This window comes from Rhineura floridana, chromosome 8, assembly GCF_030035675.1.
Source record: "Rhineura floridana isolate rRhiFlo1 chromosome 8, rRhiFlo1.hap2, whole genome shotgun sequence".
Lineage (NCBI taxonomy): Eukaryota > Metazoa > Chordata > Lepidosauria > Squamata > Rhineuridae > Rhineura > Rhineura floridana.
Genome location: NC_084487.1, coordinates 5107389 through 5133627, shown reverse-complemented (window position 1 = coordinate 5133627; position 26239 = coordinate 5107389). Strand labels below are relative to the sequence as shown.

At 43.5% G+C, this 26239-nt stretch overlaps 1 protein-coding gene and 1 pseudogene across 1 annotated transcript in view; both read right to left on the bottom strand.

Moving 5' to 3' along the window:
- Positions 1-26239, bottom strand: part of NET1 (neuroepithelial cell transforming 1) — a 93003-nt gene that overhangs the window by 40203 nt on the left and 26561 nt on the right. The window contains exons 2-3 of the mRNA XM_061638042.1: positions 7150-7216; positions 4168-4227 (exon numbers count right to left, since the gene is read on the bottom strand). Coding sequence (XP_061494026.1) covers positions 4168-4227; positions 7150-7216 — 127 coding nt within the window. The remainder of the gene's footprint in view (positions 1-4167; positions 4228-7149; positions 7217-26239) is intronic.
- LOC133390798 (ubiquitin-fold modifier 1-like) lies at positions 19696-22854 on the bottom strand (annotated as a pseudogene).

Genomic DNA, 26239 nt, shown 5'->3' with positions numbered 1-26239 from the left:
TTGTCACCAGTATGCTGATGACGCGCAACTCTCTTTTTCATCTTCTGCAGGTGAGGCAGTGGATGTGCTGAATCAATGTTTGGTTGAGATAACAGACTGGATGAGAGCCAATAAACTGAAGCTTAATCCAGACAAGACTGAGATGATGTTAGCGAGTGGTTCCTCGACAGGCTGAGTGGTGTGTGGCCTCCTCTGAAGGAGCAGGTTTGTAGCTCGGGGGTTCTCATGGATGCATTGCTGGCACTTGAGGCACAGATGGTCTTGGTGCCAGAGTGCCTTCCATCAGCTTAGACTGGGGGGCCCAACCACGACCCTGTCTGGACAGGGATAACCTGGCTACAATAATCAATGCTCTCAAAGTTGGATTATTGCAATGCACTTCATACAGGGCTGCCTTTAAAAACAGTTCAGAATCAATTAGGGCAGAATGTGGCTGCCCAACTGATTATGAGGCGAACAGAGCATATAACACCAATTCTGTTCCAGTTACACTGGCTGCCTATACGCTTCTAAGCCCAATTCAAAGTGCTGGGTTTGACCTACAGATCTCTTTATGGCTCAGGACCCAAATTCTGGAACACCTCTCCTCATATGAACCTATCTGCACCCTCAGAACTTCTTTTGAGGCCTTTCTCCAGGTCCCCCCTCTGAGGGAGGTTCGGAAGGTGATGACAAGGGAAAGGCCTTCTCAGTTGTGGCTCCCATCTGCTGAATGCACTTCCTGGTGAGGGCCACCACTGCCATCTTTTTGGTGCCAGGTAAAGACTTATCTTTTTTCCCAGGCTTTTGATAGACCAAGATGATACTATTTGTTATTAGTGTCCTGCCAAATCTTCCTGTGGGTGTGTGGGGGTGGTTGTTGTTTTATTGTGATACTTTTATTGAACGATAGAACTTCTGTTGAAAATCCAAATAAATATAAGTCACTTGGAGACCTTCAGATAACATGTCTTACAAATAACAACAACAATAATGAGGAGAAGGAGAAGGGTTTGACAGAGAGAGATGGAAGATTTCTTTACTTATAGACACCACCACCCCCGTCATAAAATCTCAGGGTGGGAGACAAAATTTACAAATAAATGAAATATAAAATATCATTAAAACATACAAAATAATCATAAAAATGACTGGCTCATCTTGAAAAAGTTTAAACAACTGAATAGGTCTTTCATCATAAAAAAAAGCTTTCAAGAGATTCTGAACACTAGGAGTGAGGATGCCTGATGAATCTCTGCCAGAGTATTCTACAGCCTGGGACCAGCGACACTACATGTGCAATTTCTGGTTGAAGCCAATTGGGTTCTGAAACACAGGAGACAACTGATAGCACTCCTCCGGACAATCTGAGTGATCAAGCTGGGATATAAGGGCTCAGGCAGTCCTTAAGGTATCCTTGACACCATTTATTCAGGGCTTTAGATATTAATAAAAGAACCTTGATACTAGCCTGGTAGCATATGGGCGGCCAGTGGAGGTGTTCTGGCACCGATGTCACTTTTAGAGAGCACCAGAGCAGCAACTATGCAGCAGCAATAAGCGGAGCTTGGAAAAGTTACTTTTTTGAACTACAACTCCCATCAGCCCCAGCCAGCATGGCCACTCGATTAGGCTGATGGGAGTTGTAGTTCAAAAAAGGAATGTTTCCAAGCTCTGGCAATAGGCGAAGGAGGTAAAAGTGGCAGATTACTAGCCACCTGAGATGAGGTATGTATCTCTTTCAGGGGTTATTTCTGGATACTTGTATATTTACTAATCTGATCCTATGCCTCAGTTCTTCCAAAGTCTGGGAGGCCCGAGGAACAGAGAGATTTGAGCAATACAATATGAAGCACACAATCACTGAAGAGAACAACAACTATACTGTTCCAGTTCTCTTTGCTAGTCACTTGTTCTGCATTGAAGGAACCTACATGTGAACCCTAGTTAAAAAAAAAAGTGACAGCTTTTCCCAGGTCAGTGAATCCACTTTAGAGAAATAATAAAAATGAAGCTGATAAAAAGGCCAAATAACAGAATCATTAATGGACAACGGAGACAATGATTGGGGATCAACCTCCCATAAATCATAATTAACATGCATATATAAAGGAGCTGTAACACCTTTTTGGCTTCCAGAGATAACACTTCCCAGAATAAATATTTCTCCCTCCCATCCCTGAGATTCCTACTGCAATGATCTCTTCAGAGAAGCAACAGCAAAAGGGACATCATATTCTAGTTCTTTTAAGGTCAGAGGTTTTGTCCCTGACCTGGATATCTCTCAAGAAGCCAAATACTCAACAAACCCCAATCTCATAGTATTTACCTTAGTTACATTGCCCAGGAAAAGATAAACTTACATACAGGAAAAGTACTGCATATACTCTGAAGACCAGTTTGCTTTGCCCTGCAAGCACGTACACTTAAGGGGCAGTGTACTACAAAGGTCATTACCTTTCACCATTGTTACATTTTTGCTTTTATTCCCCCGCCTCCCCCCAAAAGGCTAGATTCTACGGGAAGATGATCCAAATCAAGGATGTTATGCCTTTTCATAGATTTCTTGGTTTGTACAGTGCTTTATTCGTACGATGGTTCTAATCTAAGAACACAAGCATCAAGTTAACAGAAATCTTACACACACCTATATATGGACTAGGAACATCAAAGCCATGGATCCGAAGGAATCCAGATATAGAAACTTTGTTTTTCTGCAGTACTGCACATACAGAGTTTCATACAGCACCTTGCATGCATGCTTAGAAGAAGAGACATTTGGCCCTGCAGAGATGTTTCTTTTATTTATATAATGTTCAAGTTACTTTTCCATTTTGTGCTCAGGATGATATGCAACACACATTTTAAATTGCCGGTATATATCTTAAAATATTCTTACATTAGAATTTCAAAACCATTAAAAGGAAGCAGTATTGAACAGCACAATCTTAAAATATGTTTTCCATTTGCCAGAAAAACATACAGTGGGAGAAGCCTGGTGGGCCTTCCTAGGGAAGGATTATTCTACAGCAGGAATAGCCAACGTGGTGCCCTCCAGATATTAGAATGTAACTCCCATCAGTTCCACCAGCATGACCAATGGTCAGAGCTGATGTAAATTGTAGTCCAACATCATTTGGAGGACACCATATTAGCTACCCCTATTCTACAGCATGGATGCCATAAAGAATGCTTAATGAGGGATCCCCTAAGGAGGTAGATGATTTGCAGTCTGTGCAAGAAAAATAGGGAGGAAATGTTAGGCAATGAGAAATGCATAGTGGAGATGGATAGGGAAAGGGTAGAGTGGAAAATAGTTGGATGTCATATGGATGTCTGTTGACAAAACTGTTAGCTGTGGAAAGAACACAAAGGATTGTTCAGAAAAACTGGCCCTTTTATAACATTTTTCTAGAAGAATAAGCAAAACCATGCATAGGGAATCTTATCTCTTACTATATATATATATTGAAGGGAAACCAGGTTTATGGTATAGTTTCTTGTGTCTTGCAATTTAATAAATAAATAAAAGATGTTTAGTTGTAAAATGTGTTTTAAAATATTTTAAAGTCTGTTTTTATGATGTTTTAGAGTATTTTTAGTGTTTTTGTTTGCCACCCTGGGCTCCTGCTGGGAGGAAGGGCGGGATATAAATGTAATTAATTAATTAATTAACGTAAGTTGAAATTGCATGATAAAAAACGAAGTAGCAACTTTTTAGGCCTCATGGTCAGGGACCGGTTTGGAAATATACAAAAGTCTTCAAGTGGTAAAACCTCTGGATATGTAGTAAGAGCTCTGGGTGATATCCAATGTTCATCATACTAAGGGCAGACCCACTGAAATCAATGGACTTGCCCTTACTTTTCAACTATGACAACGTAGTTAAATATCACCCTCTGTGGTTTAGAGGCCTCATTACCAGAATAACTTTAGATTCTTTCCGATGTTAGATTTGCCAGCATGGTGGGTGAGGGGGCCTTGGGAAAGTTGCAATTACTCAGTCTCCATTTACCATCAACTAAACGGGAACAGTAATATCCTCTCAACTACACTGAATAGTTGGTCAAGAGCAGAAGGGAAACAATATTGCCCACCACAAGCCTTCAGGATAGGGTGGGCCAGAAGCCTGAATGAATGCAACAGCTTTACTTATCAGTACCATCATGGCAAAAATGCTTTAATTACCTTAAGATCGAAGCTACAAATACTGACAACATCATCATCTCTTTCTCTCCGCTTCCTCTTCTGTAAGGAAAGAAAACACAAATCATTTCAGTTAATGTGCCTGGCTCTGAAATCCTTGAAAGGAACCTGCTTTCCCAAGTATGACGTGCCCCAAAGCCGCCTTCCTTTTTACAACTATGATGTAAACAAGCTGGAGGAATTTCATTCTGGCAATTAACGTCATTTGACTTGACATACAAGCAATTCACTTAGAAGTTATTGCCTTCATTGTGCTCCTATGAGAAAAAGATTGAAATGAAAACAAGGAAAATCTAAAAGGAAGGAGAGAGCAACATGCATTAATGCCGCCATCAACACCTGGAATTCTTCCAAGAACTTACTTAATGAAACAAGATATCTGTTCTGATTCCCAAGTTCTCAGTTATGTTTAACATTACAAAAGAACAATGCTATGAGGGCTGTAAGCACCTTCCGCTTCTAGGTTCTGCACGTCAAAACAATCTTGTAATAACCTCCTTACCTGTTCACCTCTGGAAGTGGCAAGTAAGATTTGCCCCCAGGTGACCAGGCAAATCCCTCCTTGCCACAAGGACAGAGCCATGTGTCCCACCATCAGAGAACTGTCTTGCGTTTATGTAAGGCCATGCTATGGTAGCAGCGCATATGGAACTTAAACATATTACAGCCATGTGTGGAGGTCTCTGTAGCACAGCCCTCTTTTAATACAAAACAGTGTTATTGTGTTTTCATGTACAGTTCTATCACCACAACTCAGGAGTGTGCTACGGAGGCTACACGTGGCACTGTCTTTCTCCCTGCCAGAGTAATGCTATGGAGAACACGTGTGAGTCTCTCTCTCATGGTGGGAGGGAACAGGAGTGAAGCATGCAGGGAATAAGCAGAGGAGGACTCAGGCCAAGTGGAACAAGTTGAGAGATAGCCCTTCCCCACCAAGTGATTTTCTGAAAAAAATACTTTAGAATTTATGACTTTTATGCTAATATACAACATGGAAAAGAGTGCTTTTGCATCCCAAAGTATTTCATACCTATTAGATATCTGCAAATTATTCACAGGAATAATTTGCAAGTTAACTTTACATACCTGGGGGCAGGACGTTATAAGAATTAGACAACTCCACTGTTTTCGTTATAATAATCATGCACTGTAGACTGTGCTTTTTGCTCAGAATATATAGTTTCTGCAATGCAACTTTATTCCCTCCTCATAGCCAAGCTATAGGCTACAGTCACTTCCAACTCAGACTCTAAAGGAAGTCCAAAGGTTTGTTTTTAAGACTGGCTAGACTAGTTTTAATAGGTCTTGCCTTGGCTGGGCCCTTCATTGTTCCCCGCCCAGTTGCGATTCATACAAACAGCTGACATTTGACAGCAAATCCAGCTGTTTTACATCTGCTAAATCAGATGCAGACTCTTAAGGAAACCAACTGCATTTGAATGGCTCAGAGAAACAAAGGACTATCCAGATGATCTGTTCTTCTCAGACTGAATGACACTTTTAAACCCTCCTGAGATCAGTTCAAAGGGAAAACTACTTCTGAGAGAGGCACTAGACTGAAAAAGCAGGAAGATGGCAATATGTGTTCAGCACCTTAAAAAGATGGAACTTTTAGAGGAAGAAAAAGCCATCTTTCTAAAATGGGTGTTCAAGGATTGTGTCAGTTAATAAGCTACATCATATTTGTAAGGAGAGAAAGCTTCTAGGGGGAGATGAGCTTCTTTTCATTTCTATGCCAAATGTTATTATAAAATCACCTTTATATCATGCCCTTCCTCCAAGGAACTCAAGATAGTGCACATATCACACCCCATTTTATCCTCACAACTCTGAGGTACTTATTTATTTATTAAATTTGTACCCTGTCATTCTTCCTAGAAGGAGCCCAGGGTGACAAACAAAAACACTCCAAAACATCTTAAAAACAAAAGACATTAAAACATATTACAACAAAGCATCTTTAAGAACATCTTTTTTTAAAAAAAGTTTTAACATTGTGCGGAACGGACTTCCTGATAAGATGGTGTCTGCAGGAGGCCCTTACCTGCAAAGTGTAGTGATCGACTGGTTATATAAGGGGTAAGACGATCTTTCAGGTATTCTAGTCCCAAACTGCATAGGGCTTTGTACACTGAAACCAGAGCTAATGGGTGGCCAGTACAATTCTTTCAGCAGTGGGATAACATGTTGGTGATAACCTGCCTCAGTGAGCAATCTCACCGCCGCATTTTGCATCAGCTGCAGCTTCCAGACCAACCTCAAGGGTAGCTCCACATAGAGCGCATTAGAGTAATCCAGCCTGGAGGTTACCAGTACATGGACAACATTGGTCAGGCTATCCCAGTCCAGAAACGGCCACAGCTGTCTTACCAGCCAGAGCTGGTAAAAGGCACTCCTAGCCACGGAGGTTACCTCTAGCAACAAAGATGGATCCAGGAGCACCCCCAGACTACAAACCTGCTCTTTCAGAGGAGTGAGAGCAGCTACGACTCATGTTCCTTCTGTAAGGAAATGAGGACACAATGGAGATATACCTTTGGAGACTGGAAATCTTCTATTTTTACTGAACATCAATACTGAAATTTTTGGATGCCAACATCTTTTGAACACTGTCTGCAGATACCATATAAGTTGCATTGACTTCTGCAGGTCTTGTTTAAACCCTACATGACCCTAAACAGGCTGAGTTACTCTGTTACAGTAGGCAGAAAGAAGAAATTAATGGCGGCAGGCACTGTTCTAGCACATGGAAATACTCTGCTGCACAACATGCAAGCCTGGCAAGCAAGATCAGGTACATTGCTGGTTCCTGAATGGTAGTGAAAGCTGGTTTGAACACCACAACGCAGAAAGACTGCAGTTGTCTATCCAAGCAAAGAACAAACTTTTAGTTGAGATAGGAAAAACATGACCTGCTTGTTTGTTCATGATTTGAACAGTTAATACACCATTTACTTTACTCACCAGCGTAAAATCCCACTGTGGCCCAGGAGTTAGAAATGTGAATGAGCTTCCTCGCCGCAGAGAGTACCTGTGGACAGAAAAAGTTTTCCTGTTTATGACAGCACTAACCAGGAGTGCAAGTTAAGAAAACCTTGATGCTATAGATAGATAGTAGTTCACATTAACTATGTTTTCAAGTAATAACTAATGGTCATGCTAGTGCTATCATGGAACCTTTCCAGATGATATAAGCAAAACACATTTGTTCTTCATACAGTAGGGCCCTGCTTTTCGGCATTCTGCTAATACAGCACCAGCGGGGCGATCAGCGGTAGCGCTGTACAGCTGATTGCGCCGGAGCAGCAGAAGGCTTTGGGCTATGTCCCACTTTCCGGCGATTTTTGCTTTCCGGCAGGGGTCTGGAACGTAACCCGCCGTATGAGTGGGGCCCTACTGTATAGTAAAGAGTGCTAGCCTCAGCCTGATGCACAGTGTGATACTTTCTCCCAATGAAATGGCACAGTATCACTGCTGTGGGTGAAAGTGAGGAGGGGCTTTCTACTGATTTCATTTTAAAAAGAGGACGATGCTCACTCCAGAGCTGGAGCACAGAGTCTGCAATGATGGAAACATTTGGCCAAATAGCTGAACCCTGCTGGCAGGGATAACCAAGTAGGTAGGTTTTGTGGCATTTCCTACCTACCATTTTCTCTCTCAAACTCACTCTTTTTTTTAAGGCTTTATGGTCAAAGTGAGGGAGGGAGGTTACATTTGTTACCATGTATGTTATTTGCTCTAAGCATGTCATGGGCCCTGTGGAGAGTTCCTGGAGTGATCAGGAGGAGGAGGAGGAGGAGGAGGAGAGAGACTGGGATCCTGGGGAGGGACCCAGTGGGCTGCAGCGGGAGGGGGCTGAAACAGGGAAAAGCTTCAGCAGTTTAGATGGTGACAGCTCCACCCCCTTACAACTAATGAAAAGCTGTCTGACAATGAGCCAACCCCTGTCCCTCCTCTCAGCTCTCCCTTTCCACCAGAGGTGCTGCTTGTGCCTTCTCTCGAGGAGAAATTGGAGCCCAAACAGAGGTGATGTCTGAGGAAGATCTTGATGAAGTGCTGCCACCACCAAGGGCACACTGGCAGATGCACTGGCACACAAATAGTGGCAGCTTTTCAACTTGTTTGTAGGAATGCTCACTTGCTCACACAGTCCCATTCAGAGAAACCTTCCCCATGCAAATAGAGGGAGCCCACCCCAAGGCTACTTAAAGGGTTTCAAGGAGTGTGTCTAACTATTGCAACAATGTCTTAGCTTGAGTAGTCATGCCTAGTTATGCTGTGTAGAGATGCAGACTTCTGTATAACCCGTACACTGATCCATGAAACGCTCTAAGCTGAGATTTCACATTAAACATAACAGAGAACAACATACCAGTTTGTGGTATGAATCCAGTGGGGTCGGCCAGGCCAACCAATAGCACCTAACATTTTAAACCTGCACAGATTTTGTTTTTGGAGACATTTTATCCAGGGACAAAGTATCACAATCCAAGTGTTGGGAAGATGTGATCCTCTGCGCAGTGGCTTGGGACAGGATCATCTTAACATGCACCAAACTGAGGTGGCTGCTGGGAATCCATATGGCTTCCCTCAAAGTAGCACTTCTCTCTAGCAAAACCTGTCATTGCTTCAAATTTATTTTGGTAATACTGAAAGGGGAGACCCATCATCAACTCCCCATTCAACCACGAAAGCTTATCTTGGCCCTGTCACCATCTTTCCATGATGATGAAATTTTAAAAGGGGTAGGCCTAGAAGTAGGCATTGTGAGAGCAGGGGCACAGGATATAAATTCAGAAGAGCAAAATTACCACAGGCCAAACCACAAGTGCCAAAGACACTTGAAGAGAGACACTGCTTACAAGTGCCTGTACACTAATGCTAGAAGCCTCCGAACCAAGATGGGAGAACTGGAGTGCTTGGTCTTAGAGGAGAGCATTGATATAGTGAGCATAACCGAGACCTGGTGGAATGGAGAAAACCAGTGGGATACGGTTATCCCTGGATATAAACTATATCGGAAGGACAGGGAAGGACATATTGGTGGCGGAGTCGCTCTATACGTGAAAGAAGGCATTGAATCCAGCAAGCTCGAAACCCCAAAAGAGGCGGACTCCTCCACAGAATCGTTGTGGGTGGTGATACCATGCCCCAGGAGGGACTTAATACTGGGAACGATCTATCGTCCCCCTGATCAAAATGCTCAGGGAGACCTTGAGATGAGATATGAAATTGAGGAAGCATCCAAACTAGGAAATGTGGTAGTAATGGGTGACTTCAACTACCCAGACATAGACTGGCCACATATGTGTTCCAGTCATGACAAAGAAGCAAAATTTCTAGATATTCTAAATGACTATTCCCTAGATCAGTTGGTCATGAAACCGACCAGAGGGACGGCAACCCTGGACTTAATCCACAGCGGGGACCGGGACCTGGTGCGAGATGTAAGTGTTGTTGAACCGATTGGGAGCAGTGACCATAGTGCTATTAAATTAAACATACATGTAACTGGCCAATTGCCAAGAAAATCCAACACGGTCACATTTGACTTCAAAAGAGGAAACTTCACAAAAATGAGGGGATTGGTAAAAAGAAAGCTGAAAAACAAAGTCCAGAGGGTCACATCACTCGAAAATGCTTGGAAGTTGTTTAAAAACACTGTATTAGAAGCTCAACTGGAGTGCATACTGCAGATCAGAAAAGGTACCGCCAGGGCCAAGAAGATGCCAGCATGGTTAACGAGCAAAGTCAAGGAAGCTCTTAGAGGCAAAAAGTCTTCCTTCAGAAAATGGAAGTCTTGTCCGAATGAAGAAAATAAAAAAGAACACAAATCTGGCAAAAGAAATGCAAGAAGACAATAAGGGATGCTAAAAAAGAATCTGAGGAGCACATTGCTAAGAACATAAAAACCAACAACCAAGAATTCTATAAATACATTCAAAGCAGGAGACCATCTAGGGAGGCGATTGGACCCTTGGATGATAAGGGAGTCAAAGGTGTACTAAAGAACGATAAGGAGATTGCAGAGAAGCTAAATGAATTCTTTGCATCTGTCTTCACAGTGGAAGATATAGGGCAGATCCCTGAACCTGAACTAACATTTGCAGGAAGGGATTCTGAGGAACTGAGACAAATAGTGGTAACGAGAGAGGAAGTTCTAGGCTTAATGGACAATATAAAAACTGACAAATCACCAGGCCCGGATGGCATCCACCCGAGAGTTCTCAAAGAACTCAAATGTGAAATTGCTGATCTGCTAACTAAAATATGTAACTTGTCCCTTGGGTCCTCCTCCGTGCCTGAGGACTGGAAAATGGCAAATGTAACGCCAATCTTCAAAAAGGGATCCAGAGGGGATCCCGGAAATTACAGGCCAGTTAGCTTAACTTCTGTCCCTGGAAAACTGGTAGAAAGTATTATTAAAGCTAGATTAACCAAGCACATAGAAGAACAAGCCTTGCTGAAGCAGAGCCAGCATGGCTTCTGCAAGGGAAAGTCCTGTCTCAGTAACCTACTAGAATTCTTTGAGAGTGTCAACAAGCATATAGATAGAGGTGATCCAGTGGACATAGTATACTTAGACTTTCAAAAAGCATTTGACAAGGTACCTCACCAAAGACTTCTGAGGAAGCTTAGCAGTCATGGAATAAGAGGAGAGGTCCTCTTGTGGATAAGGAATTGGTTAAGAAGCAGAAAGCAGAGAGTAGGAATAAATGGACAGTTCTCCCAATGGAGAGCTGTAGAAAGTGGAGTCCCTCAAGGATCGGTATTGGGACCTGTACTTTTCAATTTGTTCATTAATGACCTAGAATTAGGAGTGAGCAGTGAAGTGGCCAAGTTTGCTGACGACACTAAATTGTTCAGGGTTGTTAAAACAAAAAGGGATTGCGAAGAGCTCCAAAAAGACTTCTCCAAACTGAGTGAATGGGCGGAAAAATGGCAAATGCAATTCAATATAAACAAGTGTAAAATTATGCATATTGGAGCAAAAAATCTGAATTTCACATATACGCTCATGGGGTCTGAACTGGCGATGACCGACCAGGAGAAAGACCTCGGGGTTGTAGTGGACAGCACAATGAAAATGTCGACCCAGTGTGCGGCAGCTGTGAAAAAGGCAAATTCCATGTTAGCGATAATTAGGAAAGGTATTGAAAATAAAACAGCCGATATCATAATGCCGTTGTATAAATCTATGGTGCGGCCCCATTTGGAATACTGTGTACAGTTCTGGTCGCCTCACCTCAAAAAGGATATTATAGAGTTGGAAAAGGTTCAGAAGAGGCCAACCAGAATGATTGTCATGGCCCCGTCAGAGGACGCATCAGACGAGGATGACTCGGGAGTAACAGCAGCAGACCCAGAAGCAGCAGACCCAGAAGGAGAAATGGAGGAAACTCCTGAGAACCCAGCTCCTTCTCCCCCTCAGCTGCAGAGCACCCCAGACACAGCTGAAGCCCTTCAGCCAGACGCAGACAGTGAACAGGATACTCCCCCTTCACCTGCAGAACATAGACAACAGAAGGTCAGGCAGAAGAGGGGCAGGCCTGTCCACTTAAGGCCAAAACGCTGATGGCTCACACCTGCTGACAAACCTGCTCCTTAAAAGTCAAACCTTGGCTTCAGCTTGTTGCTGACTACAACGTCAGGCGTGACCACTGTGTGTCTTCCTATTCCCTGAACCTTGACTTGGACTGATCTCTTGGCAAACTAGACCCGGACCTTCACTGACGTCTCTTCTGGATTTCTGGCTTGGCACATAAGCTTTGAACGGCCTCTGCCCTTATCTTGCTTCCTCCTTGCTAGCCTGGCAGATTTATAGCCAAGCTGCCGGCTGAGGACTTACGGCCTGGCAATTACCAAGGAATCTCCAGCCCTGCCTGCACCCCTACCGACACTGCTGTCTCAGTGAAGAGCTGACAATGATCAAGGGGATGGAGCGACTCCCTTACGAGGAAAGGTTGCAGCATTTGGGGCTTTTTAGTTTAGAGAAAAGGCGGGTCAGAGGAGACATGATAGAAGTGTATAAAATTATGCATGGCATTGAGAAAGTGGATAGAGAAAAGTTCTTCTCCCTCTCTCATAATACTAGAACTCGTGGACATTCAAAGAAGCTGAATGTTGGAAGATTCAGGACAGACAAAAGGAAGTACTTCTTTACTCAGCGCAGAGTTAAACTATGGGATTTGCTCCCACAAGATGCAGTAATGGCCACCAGCTTGGATGACTTTAAAAGAAGATTAGACAAATTCATGGAGGACAGGGCTATCAATGGCTACTAGCCATGATGGCTGTGCTGTGCCACCCTAGTCAGAGGCAGCATGCTTCTGAAAACCAGTTGCCGGAAGCCTCAGGAGGGGAGAGTGTTCTTGCACTCGGGTCCTGCTTGCGGGCTTCCCCCAGGCACCTGGTTGGCCACTGTGAGAACAGAATGCTGGACTAGATGGGCCATTGGCCTGATCCAGCAGGCTCTTCTTATGTTCAGCCTAACCTACCTCACAGGGTTGCATGAAAATCAAATGGGAGGCGGGAAGAGACCTATGAATGCCTCCTTGAGGGTTGGAAAGTGGAACCAAGTTACAACTGCATTTCTTGAATAGTGCCTATTTTTGCAGGTGTTCTAGGAGTTAATGTCAAAATGGAATAGCAGCAGCACAATCCAGTTCAATCACCTGGAACGGTTTACTTATCAGCCAGTGCCACCAAAATGGCTCTTTACTGCTTCGGGCTATTAGTGCCCAATCTGCAATCTGTGACAAAACTGAAGCCCACTACAAGGCCCCCACGAGTAATTCTAGGCTAATAACTGAGAGAATGCTCCATTCCTAACCTCTTCCATTCCAGCGCCAGTGCTTAGTTTCTAAAATCAGATCTTACTCTGCTCAGGTCTGCCTGCACTCTTGCTCTCATAATACCAGGATAGCCCTTTCTGGATTTCTAGTGCAAGGAAAAATAATTTTTTTTCTTATTTCTTTGCATGCACTAGCATGAGTACGGGTTTCAGGGCTTGTAACCCCGACTTTATGTACTACATGAATTTCTACAAGGGGACAAATGAAAGGAAATACACATTTCTTTTCTTTTTGTGCTTCTGAACACCTACCACGTGTCATTTATTTCCAGGGAAATTTTAGATTCTGAAGAAGCCATATATTTCTGACAAATATTCCAACTGTGATATCTCAATATTTCAACGCCCAATTCAGCCTTATCTAGGATGAACCAGTGCCAAAGAGTACTTCATACATTACCACAGTTGTGTGACATACACCTTTTTATGATGTTAAATAAACTGCCTTAAGTCATTCTCAAGAACTAGGACAGACTTAAGCAAATATGTCCCCTTCCAAGTTACTAATAGCTTTGTGGCAAAGGCCTTTTCATTTACTTTGGACATAATGGCCTTTATCCAAAGTTCAGTTTTCAATTTCTCAAAACAGTAGTAGTATTTAATGGCCGGTGACAACACCTGATTTGATCAAATGGAATTTTGTACATGAAGCTCCAATGACTTGCAGGCTAAAATGTTTCCACTAAAATGTCTTAGTTAGTTAATATGGGGGGGGGATCCTTATGAATACTCTAAATTATATTATCTGAAGTATAACTTCCAAGATCCTGCCATTTACTGTTCATCACTGCTGTGCTGAAGGAACTTGGAACACATACCTTTTCTACATAAGTTACACAGAAGACATGCAAGAACCTGTGCAGGTACAATCTTTAAAAATTGGGAAGAGAACTCATGAGCAAGTGATCCACAAGGAATACGAAGAGGATTCTAAGAAGACAAAAACGTCTAAAAAGCACAGTACACTGGTGTTGCTGCTTCTATGTAAGAGACGGTCTTTCTCATAACCATCATTGCAGTAAGATGGTGGTTGCTGAGTGTGGCTTTCTTCTGGCTAAAAATGCTGGGTAGAATTCAGACAGCCAGGGCTTTGTTCTGCCTCTATGTATTTATTGATGCTCAGAGCTCTTTGGCACTAAAGGGCAAGCCATTTGTGTATGCTGGAAACTCTTAAATATTTACTCAAGACTGAACAATGGCACTCCTTCCTCCAGCAAATAGTTGCAATCACCTTGGGATTTGATAGGAGGCCTCTGAACCTCTCCATCTGTCTATATCAATATGCTAATTAGTCAGTTGCCCTCCCTGTTGTTGGACAAACGACCCACTGAGTGCAATGGGTTTGCTCCCAGGTAAGCGTGTATAGGATTATAGTCATAGCCAACTTTCTTATCCTTGGCAACCAACTCGGTTGGCTTTGCAGTTAGATACCAAGGCTGACTACACAGGGCACCTGCACTGTCACTAGTCCAAAGATTTTTCTGTCTGAGCATTTGGGATTCCTGTTTCATGGTTACAGTTTTGCACAATACAAGAGAGTCCCTTAGATGGACAATGGTCACTGTTGCCACACACCCATCCTGCCCCTATTACACTTGCGTCTAACTCACACAAGGCCTTATGTACTGCTGTACCCACACCTTCACAGAGTTACTGCATCTGTGCCGCATTGTGGGTGTCTTGTTCCACAGCCACACCTTGTACAAGCAAGGCCTCTTGCTCCTGACCCTATCCACATTTTCTCTCACCAAGCAGACCATGGGTAGGTAGCGTAACACAGCGAATCCTGTCACTGGCAAACCCATCATGAGGAAGCAGCGCATACCAACTACTTGGATAGTACAGAACAGGATATTCTCCTGTTGAGGTTGGATGGTGCCTTTGCTTTGTAAGCAGCCAGAAGTCTGGCCAGAATGTCTCAATGTTTATGCCATCTGGTTCTTTTTCTAATGTCTGCTTTGCCTCTCCAAAGATGCTTTGACAGCAAGTTCCTTTCGGCTGCCTGGCTGGAAGCTCGGCTTGTTTGTTTAACCTTCCCCACCCTCTCCCCTTCCAGAATTAATCTGCACCAAGGGAGGTAAACTGAAGCAGGAAAAACAAGAGAGCTCAGCTTCAGCCAAATATACTGGACCCTTGTGGTAGGTTTCCTGTTCTGCCTGCTTAAAGCAAAGTTTGCTACCCATTCCAACTATATCTATATCTTGTCAATCTATTGTTATGGAGGAAGCATGCTGGGAACATCAAACAGGATAATAAGCTTGGATTCATCCCAAAAGACAGATAAGAGGACTCTTTTGAAGGCCCAGCTCATGCAACTCAACTGAATTACAGGGAGGCAATTTAGCCACCAAAGGTCCAAATGTAACAATAACTGAACTCTGAGCTAATTAAAACATTATCAGTTAATCAGTCATCTTTAATAAATGTGCATACTACTTAAAGCCTAAATATAAATGCCTTACAACTCAACAAAACAAAAGTTAAGTCCCTCACAGCCAGAAAGGCTCTCTTTATAATATTTTCTTCATTCCCTGTTTGCACATACATAGGAGGCTGCCTTACGCAGAGTTGGACCATTGGTCCATTTAGCCTGAACAACGCAGTCTGAATAACTAGCACTGTTAGACAAAAGAGGTGTATACTCTCCTTAGACAGCACTACATCTTCAAGTCCAACTTCTTCAAGCCGCAGCAATTACTGCAAGTCTCAAAAGTTTCCATCAGTATTTTAGCTGTTCTCTTTGAGAATTTGCCCAGAGGGTTTAATCTGGCAGCCCTGTTAACCTTAAAACACCCTTCAATATCCAAAATAAATTGGGCAGCAATTTTCTATTTCCTTCCTCTCTGGCTTCTAACCTGCTTTGCCTTTCCAGTTTTAACACACTGCTCTACTCAGTTATAGTAAAGGCATTTTGGATAATGCATTTGCAGGCAGCTAGATCATGCAACTGACAATTTTATATTAGGGCACGTAACAGCTGTAAACAGGGCAGAAACGGAGTAAGCACTTTTTCCTTCCAGGTGTTTATGGTCAAGAACTTAGCAACATGAGATGTTGCAGTGCCGGACTGAATTGGCCAACAGTAGTGGGCCTACCTCGATGACAGTGTCCAAACTGCGTTCCAGGGAACCATGGCAGTTTATCAGGTGTTCCTCGCATCAGAAGCAGCTGTGCTCCCTGATGAAGCCCACCACTCCCCATCTTTCCTTGCAGTGCATATCTTCGGGAGAGTACTGGGTGTGTTCAGGGGGAGTGTACTCTCCCTACCTGCAGGACAAGAATGAAGTACCCCACAGGCCTGATCAATGTCCTGCATTGAAGAGACAGTATGTCCAAAACATGCTCTACAACTATATCTGTCTGAAAAGAGTTTATTTCAAGGAAGAAAGCTAGAACAATGGCATTCAAAGAGTGCAACTAATGCTATTGTGATTCCACTCCTGCTTGCTCCAACAAGCAACAGGCACTGTAGATCAGCTGAGACAGGCTAGCGGTGCCTTTTACTGCTACAGAGCTGTTAAAGCAACAATCTCTTTGGGTTGTGACCCCAAGAGTCTTCCCTGTGTAGCACCTAGCATACTGTTGGTCCTTCAATAGCCGAGATAAGGTTGGCAATGGGGTTTTTGCAGCCCCGTACATTTGTATCCAGTTTACATCTTTTAAGACTGCAATTCTAAACATGCTTACTGGGACATAAGCTGCACTGCACACAGCAGGACTTACTTTTAAATACACAACATATACAGGGTTGTACTGTTGTCCTTTTGAAGAGTACTGTAAAGTCTCTTAAATGCTTAGGAGTGGGAAGGGTAGAAGTCTCAAGTCTAAAGGGAAGCTCTGCCTTCTGGTAGTTTTATAGAACCCACTCCCAAAACATCCTGGCAGAGTTACTGCTTGGCAATTTGCAACTCTGGATCAATTAGAAATTCTAGTAGCTGCTTCCAATTTCCAGCCATGAAAGTTATACCACTGGCTGGAAAAGGTTAAAAAGCAATCAGCTGGGGGCAGGGAGGAGGTGGGAGCGTGTGCAAAACAAAACCTGATCACTAAACCAAGTGGGTGGGACACAGACCGCTACTGCTGATTTCAGGACTTCTTGTACTTTTCAGACAGTCTGCAATAGCCATTACTTTGTTCTTTTTATATCCTTTTGGTGCTTCTGGAGGAAGCCACCCTAGGCACCTCAGACAGGTCTCAGCAACACATGTGCTTTTTTCCTTTTAAATAGTGAAGATTGCAGTCCTAAACACACACACTTTGGAATGTGTAAGTGTCATGGACACAGTGATGTCTACTTCCAATATAACATGCATAGGATGAGACTGTACATTTGCTCCCATCCAACATCTTTGTCCTTCTCCCTGAAAAGGCTAAGCAACACTGTTGAGTTGGTCAGAGAAAATTAACAAAGTGTCATTATTCCCAAATAATTTGTAAGATGGATCACTATGCAGTAGTGATTTGACATCCTTCCTACATCTTCATGGCAGCATGCATGCATCGACCCCAAATTCACCATTTAAATCCTCCACTATCTCCCAACAGCACACTTCCTATACTGGCGAAGAACCTTCCTTTCACGTTGTCTCCGGATTTTCCTCCCCACATGGGACTTCTGGTCCAAGCCAAACTGCCAAGCAACCTTTAATGTGTACACACTTAAGCGTGTCTGCAAAGGAAATTAATTTTGGACAATATTCCAAGCTCACAGAGAGTCACTCACTTGGACAGCCGTGTAGAATACAAACAACCTTCATGTAGGAAAGCTTGCATATGCTCTCTCACACACAATACACACAATTTTTTAATATAGCTATGCGTGGATAGGCTGGCTTGTAACTTGTGGCTTTATTTGTGAACTGCCCAGAGAGCTTCGGCTATGGGGCAGTATATAAATGTAATAAATAAATAAATAAATTTGCAGAGCTGCAGTGTTATGGTCCTTTACCCAATTCTTAGACAACTGCTCCCTCAGGGCTTCAAAACTGCAAGCAGCACACTTGCTTGGGGATACAATACCTGTTTCATTGGCTTAGGGTTGTCACAGTGCCAGAGTCCAACATACTATTTCAAACCACAAAATGTACTTGGAAATATATTCTGGGAAAAGCATTATGACAATATGACCCCTGCAAGACTCACAGAGCAGACCTCCTATGTTGTAGGATATAGAGGATCCACAGACATTTGCGGGTACCCAAAGCTTTAGAGCATCAAGAGATGGCCACTGAAATATACTCGGAGGTGATGTCAAGTGCACTTCTCCTACTTCAACCACAGTGCAGAGCATAATCATATTTCGAGAACCATCACTTTTTTCTGTTTTACATAATATATTTATTTAATTTGTATACCACTTGATACTTCAAAAGAAGCCTCTAAGCAGTTTACAGTATTATTAAGAATTCACAAAAACAATACAAAATTGCACATTTTAAAAGATCTTCTTAAACATCAATATAAACTAAAACAACTAACATATCTTCAGCTTCAGCTGGTAAGACAGCTGCAGCCGTTTGTGGACCGAGATAGCCTTACCACTGTTGTTCATCCACTGGTAACCTCCAGGCTGGATTACTGTAATGCGCTCTATGTGGAGCTGCCCTTGAAGTTGGTCTAGAAGCTGCAGCTGATGAAAAATGCGACAGCGAGACTGCTCACTGGGGCAGAGTATCACCAACATGTCACCCTGCTGCTGAAAAAATTGCACTGGCTGCCCATGTGCTACCGGACCAAGTTCAAGGTTCTAGTTTTGGTGTACAAAGCCTTATACAGCTCGGGACCAGGATACCTGAAAGACCGTCTTATCCCTTATATACCCAGTCGATCACTGCGCTCTGCAGGTGAGGGCCTCCTGCAGACACCATCTTATCAGGAGGTTCGTTCTGCACAATATAGGAAACGGACCTTTAGTGTGGCGGCACCTACCCTGTGGAACTCCCTCCCTTTGAATATTAGGCAGGCGCCATCTCTGCTATCTTTTCAGCGCCTTTTGAAGACTTTCCTCTATCAACAAGCCTTTTAAGTTGAGACCTATCCCAGTCTGCGTCTGTGTTAGAATTGCTTGTTAATATGTTTTTTTTAAATAATGCTTTTAGCCCTTTTTTAAAAGATGTTTTTAAAGCTTTTTTAAAAAAATGTTTTTAACATTTTGTTTTAATGTATTTTAAGGTCTGTTTTTATGATGTTTTAAAGTGCAAGTCTGTGCAAGAAAAACAGGGAGGAAAACTTAGGCAATGAGAAATGCATGGTGCAGATGGATAGGGAAAGGGTAGAGTGGAAAATAGTTGGATGTCATACGGATGTCTGTTGACAAAACTGTTAGCTGTGGAAAGAACACAAAGGATTGTTCAGAAAAACTGGCCCTTTTATAACATTTTTCTAGAAGAATAAGCAAAACCATGCATAGGGAATCTTATCTCTTACTATATATATATATTGAAGGGAAACCAGGTTTATGGTATAGCTTCTTGTGTCTTGCAATTTAATAAATAAATAAAAGATGTTTAGTTGTAAAATGTGTTTTAAAATATTTTAAAGTCTGTTTTTATGATGTTTTAGAGTATTTTTATTGTTTTTGTTTGCCACCCTGGGCTCCTGCTGGGAGGAAGGGCGGGATATAAATCAAATAATAAATAAATATCTAGTTGTAAGTGTCAACATTTCCCAACACGATCTCTGGAAATAAGCTGTAATTTCCAAACCATGGTTCAGGAAGACGTTTCCAGTGGTCTGTACAGGGTTTATCCCTATTCCATCATTATAATGGCACTTGCTGCTGCAGGGACTTTGAATTCTTCTGCAGCAGCTTCAAGACAGCCATGAAAAGTGTACTTTAAGGCACACTTAATACTTTGCAAGGCAACCCCAGGTCTGAGGTGAGTGTGACCTTGAAGGTGATCTTGGCCGCCTTCTCGTCTCAGGCAGCTCCTGTCACTCCCACTTCCTTTTTTTTTTTTAATCATTAATTTTATTCAAATTTTCCAAAACAAAACAAAACAAAACAAAAAACAAATTAAACAATAAAATAAAATGTTGACTTCCGATTTGTCGCAGATCAGTTATAGGTCTATGATATATAACAAACCTGTCTCTTAATATATTACAAAATCACTTTCCTCCAGTAGTTATCTTAATTAATCATCAAATCTCATTAACATCACTTTATTCTTTCCGCAAAAAGTCAAAGAGAGGTTTCCACTCCTTGAGAAATATATCCCTCGATTTTTCTTCAAATAAACATGTCAATTAATCCATCTCGTCAAGTCTACTAGGACCAATAATTTCAATAGCCATTTTTCCATTATCAGTGTTAATTCCATCTTCCAACTTCCATCCTTGCACCCATAATAATCTTGCTGTCATAGTCATATAGTAAGAGTCTGATGGGAATTTCCTTCATCACAAATATTTCATTGCCATCAATTCTGAATGTGTTGCTGAAATATTGTTGTAAAGTCATATCTCTGTTCCTCTTTTTTACGAAATGCACTAGCACATCTCTTGAGAGTTTTTCCATTGTCACATATCTGGAATTAATTCTATAAATTTTCTCTATTTCAAGTTCCATCAGATCATTCCAGTCCAGAAATTCCATCAAAACATTGATAGCTTTATCTCTGATATCTTCATCAATTTCTCCAGGGACAACGCCAAATTCCAAACAGTAATCTTTATCTCCAGGATCCACAAACTCCAAATATTTTTCCAGTTCCACACTTGATAAATCTGTTCCAATCTCCAGGACTTGCATCCTCCCTTCAATTTTTGCCATAAAGTCCAAATCTTTTTCCAATTCCACATTTGATATATCTGATCCAATCTCCAGAATTTGCTCCTTCCCTTTAATTTCTTTTTCATATTCTATTGCTTGTCCATCTGCTTCTTTTCTCATATAATCCTTTATTTCTTTCAACTCCTGTTTCACTTTACCAAATTCAGTTGCCATCTCTTGTCTACTCTGTCCCAGTTCTTGTTTCGTTATCTTAATCTCATCCATTATCTTCTGAAACATATCCAGAGGGGAAAACCCTTCCAGGGGTACATCCAGGGTCTCTGCCACTTCTTTGATTGTCATTCTTAAAGCCGAAAAAAAAACCCTTCAAATTTCCAATATAGCCACAATTCCCAAGCAAAGAGTAATTTGCTTCTTTTTCCAGCAATAAGGGAGTTAATATTCCAGGCCGGTTGACATCTGGCCAGCACAGTTCTTATCTCCCGCACGTCCAAGAATGCAAAACAAATTTGGTTCACAGCACCGAACAATTAGTAACATACACGAACAGCAGATTCATCTAAAGAAAGTAGTCCAAGAAAAAGTAGTCCCAGACATATATCAATCAAATAATCATCTAAATCAGATTTTCTCTTCGGATAAGTTGCCCCTCATCCGTTTTAATCTTTATAGTTTCCAAATTCAGGCCTGCTTTTTGCCATAAAAAATAAGATAAGCTTTTTAAATTTTCTTTCCTCCTCCTTAATTCCTTGTATAAAAGAGAGAAGTGTAACTCACCCAGGTATCTTAATTGCTGATTCTAAAACAAATCTCTTTTACTGTAGTAATTTAAGACAAATGATAAGATTAGACAGAAGAAAGCTCGCCCATTGTGGATCGTTTAAAAGAAAAAACGTCTCGCTTTTTTTCAGCCCAGCTTGCTGGAAGTCCTAACTCCGTCCTCGGCTGCTAGGTATGCCTTCCTTTCCCAGGAGATTCCTGATCAATTCCAGCCACCGACAGCCCAACGAAGTTTCTGTGGATAATCTATTCGGTTCACCCTTGCCTGGGAGAACATTTACACCAGTCAAAGTTCCCTTTTGACTGATTTTAAACTGAAAAAAGCTTTCTCTGAGACAGAGCTCTCTCAGAGGCAGCCACAGGCGGAGCAATCTTCCGGGAAGTCCCTGTCACTCCCACTTCCTGAACTACGCACCACATGGAAGCCGAAGAGGAACTTCTCAGTGCAGCAAGAGTCTTCAAGTCAAACTATGAGTAGCTAATGTTACTTCCTAGCAATTGCAGTAGGGCGAAACTGCGATGACACTCTAGACGGGGGAATCCTGGTCTAGAAGGAACATTGGGTTGTATTCAGCTAATTTTTACTCAGAGGAGACCCTCTGAAATTAATGGACTTAAGTTAATCATGACCATTCATTTCAATAGGCCTACTATGAGTAAACATTAGTTGACTATGACCCCTAGCATATTGTAGCATAACCTTTGATAGGCAATTACCTACCAGATGTAGGGTGGCATAGATTGCTGTACAGTAGGGCCCCACTTTTCGGCGTTCCGCTAATATGGTGGCGCCAGCGAGGCGATCAGCTGTAGCGGTGGGAGCTTCAGCTGTAGCGGTGGGAGCTCGCGCGCTCCAGCTGATCAGTAGGGCCCCACTTTCCAGCAGTTTTTGCTTTTCGGCAGGGGGCTGGAACATAACCTGCCGCATCAGTGGGGCCCCACTGTATAGGGCAGCCCATGCCACAGTATACCAGGTAGACTCCAAGGTCTCATGGCACCCTTTTGCTATCAAGGTTTATTTATTTATTTATTATTTGATTTATATCCCACCCCTCCTCCCAGCAGGAGTTCAATACTTCCTGCACACCCACAGCATCCTGCTAGAACTGAAAATTTCTCAGCCACGTCTGCTGAAGGTCTGACATCAAACAACCTAGACATTTGGTGGCAAAGAGGTGCGGCTCCTTCTGCACATGGCACAGCTCGCTTTCCTCGGTATGGTTCAGTGCACCTTCTGCCTCTGGGACTTTTCCTACAACTCCACAGGGCAGACCCACATCTGCTGCAATCGGACAATCATGGTTCCACGACAAGCGTAGCCACCAGAAAGGGAGGGAGGGGAAAGAACAAGGCCCTGTCCTTTACCCCTGCCTAGCCCAACTATTAGTTGGTTTCTTCCCTTTTGGACTCTACACAGACAGAAAGAGTCCCTATCAATGGACTGTTTAGAAAGTTATTCACCCTTGCATTCCTAGATTGATTCTCTTTCCCTTTCCCCTTCCCTCCTCCTGTGTCATGTTCTGTACAAAAATTAGAAACACATGCCCTACTCCCAGGCTTACATTATGAGAGGTACAGCGCCTAGCTCTTTCAGGCCAAATACTACTACTATACATGTACATGTCATATTCACCTGTACATTTACATTATCTTAGGTGTACAAATGTGCAACGGTATTGTAGGAGGCACTAGTCATGGAAGACAGAGATTCCTGCCAGAGCTGGTCAAGGGGAAGATAGAACATCAGGGGCAAAATGAGGGACACAGCCAGGCACAAGGTCCACAGGACTTCAAGAGTTCCTAGCAGAGACTAATGAAATCCACAGCATTCCTGAATGCCCTGCAGGGGTTCCCAGTAGATACAGCAGGTGACCCTGTTGAAGCCCTTGTCTGTGGCACGTCGGGCTCATGACACAGTTGACCCCGAGCGCCCTCTCTGGCATTGTGGAGCCCGGTTTGCACCTTGGTACACCAGTGAACTAAGGGCAATGAACAGGCTGGACAACGGCTACAGCGCAAGTGGCGAAAGACGTGCTATGAGGCTGACTGGGCACAAGTAAAACATCATAACCATGCCTACTGTGTGGTGATGAGGGCAGCGAACAAGGCCCACTTCTCTGCCTCCATCGCATCCTCAAGTGGCCATCCAGTGGAGCTTTTCCGTATTGTCAGGGGCCTTTTGACATCAACTCCAGGAAATTGTCAGGCCCAGGATGTGACTCAGGAACCAGACCAACGGCTGTAGTTAATTCGTGTTTTATTAGGGTAATGTCCAAACAAAGACTGCGTTTTCTCATGAAGCAATACAGGGATACAGGTCCTGCGGCATTGGGAGAAAGTTGACAGAGCAAGGAACTTCTTCCCGCCTGTTCTTTAAGAAGGGGCCAAACGGGCGCGCAATCTTTCGCTCCTCCTTAACTGCCCCTCAGGTACTGCCCGCCTTACCCCCCTTCTCTCCTGTCTTTTCAGCTGTCTGCGTGTGCGCGGTGAGGGGGGAAGCATCACCCCCTCCTCTTCTGAAGTTTCCGATTCCAGGATGGGGGATAGGGGAGGGGCTGATGGTAAACTGCCTCCCCGCTTTTCGGCTGTGAGCAGCCCTCCCTCTTTCCCCTCTTGTTCTGAGCCTGAAAGAGGGGGAGGCGTGAGAATGTCCAGGGAGGGCTCAGGCTCCCCGTTGCTAAGCGACCTTATCACTGGCAGTTCCTCTGTTTCGTCTTCGCTCCAAAGGGGGGAAGTTCCTCCCCCTTCCCTCTGCCATCCATCCGAATACTCTTCTCCCAACTCTCCGGGATCCAGCTCCCCGGGATTGGGACCCCAGCTCTGCCTTCCGACACCATCCCCCCTCCCAGGCTGTGCCCCCCTCCCCTTGTCTGGCTTGGGATGGTGGGGAAAACGTTGATGGAAAAGTTTTACCAATTCTGGAGCATGCACATCAGCTGCATCTTCCCATGATCTGTCAGCCACCCCATAGCCTTTCCAGTGAATCAAGTACTGCAGCTTGTGGCGTCTGATCCTGGAATCTAAGATCTCCTCAACTTCAAACTCAAGCTGCTCATTTACCAGGAGTGGAGCTCCGGGAGGTTCCTCCGGCCGTAACTCACTGGGAGGGGCGGCTTTCATTAAGAGGGATCGATGGAACACAGGATGTATTTTAAACGTGTCAGGCAGCTTCAGTCGGTACGCCACGGGATTGATTTGAGTTTCTATTTCGAAAGGACCCACCCTCTTGTCTTGTAATTTTCTACATTTGCCCGGCATCTGGAGGAAGCGGGTGGACAGCCATACCTGGTCTCCCGGTTGAAGGGGGGGGCCCTCCTTCCTGTGCAGGTCAGCAACTCGCTTGTACTCCGTTTTGGCTTCGTTTAACTGCTGTTTCAGTGTCTGTTGTGCCGCTTGCAATTCCTTAAGGAAGTTCTCAGCTGCCGGTACCAGCATTCCTTCTGAGCTGCTTGGAAAGACTTTAGGATGGAATCCATAATTAGCGAAGAACGGGGTTTGTTGAGTGCTGGAGTGCAGAGAATTGTTGTAGGCGAACTCTGCAAAATGCAAATATGATACCCAGTCAGTCTGTTGATAGGACACATAACTTCGTAAATATCTTTCCAAAACGGCATTCAAGCGTTCCGTCTGCCCATTTGTCTGGGGGTGATGGGCGGAGGAGAGTTTTAATTCCGTCTGCAACTGTTTCCACATTGCTCTCCAAAATTTGGCTGTGAACTGAGTTCCTCGGTCTGAGACTACGCTGTTTGGCAATCCATGCAGCCGGTAGACTTCTTTTATGAATAACTTGGCCGTTTCTTTAGCCTCTAAGGCCCCTGCACAAGGAAGAAAGTGTGCCATTTTGGTAAGTAGATCCACCACTACTAAGATGGCTGTCATTCCTTGGGACTTGGGTAGATCAGTTATAAAATCCATGGAGAGGTCCTTCCAGGGTTCGTGTGGGACAGGCAACGGTTGTAACAGTCCTGCTGGTGTCCCTGTTTGTGTTTTTGTCCGCAGACAGACAGAGCAGGACTTTACATAACTCTCAATATCCCGACGCATTTTAGGCCACCAGAAGTCCTTGGCCACGTTCTGAATGGTCTTGTAAATCCCAAAGTGTCCCGCTGTGATGGAATCATGACACTGGCGTAGGATTCTGAGCCTTAATTCCCCTTCTGGCACATATCTGGCGGTTTTGAACCATAACAGTCCATTTCTCCAGTGAAAGGTTACTTCTGAGTCTTGACCTTGTCCCGTCTCCTGCTGATATTTTAGCATGTCTGCATCTTCTTGTTGTGCCTTTTTGAGTTCCTCTTCCCATGAAGGCTGGCATACTCCCAACGTTAATTTCTCTGGCGGGATTACGTACTGAGGCTGGTCCTCGGATTCACTTTCTTTGTATTGTGGCTGTCTGGATAAGGCATCCGCTCTCTGGTTTTTGGCTTGGGCATGGTAAGTAATCTGGAAGTTAAACCTGGTGAAGAACTGGGACCATCTTATCTGTCTCTGGTTCAGCTTTCTGGCTGTTTGGAGGCTTTCAAGATTCTTGTGGTCGGAGCGCACTTCAATTCGATGAGAGGTCCCCTCTAGGTATTGTCTCCAGTTTTCAAAAGAGTCCTTGATGGCCAGCAGCTCCTTCTCCCAAACTGTGTAGTTCTTCTCTGCAGGCTTTAACTTCCGAGAGAAGTATGCACAGGGGTGCA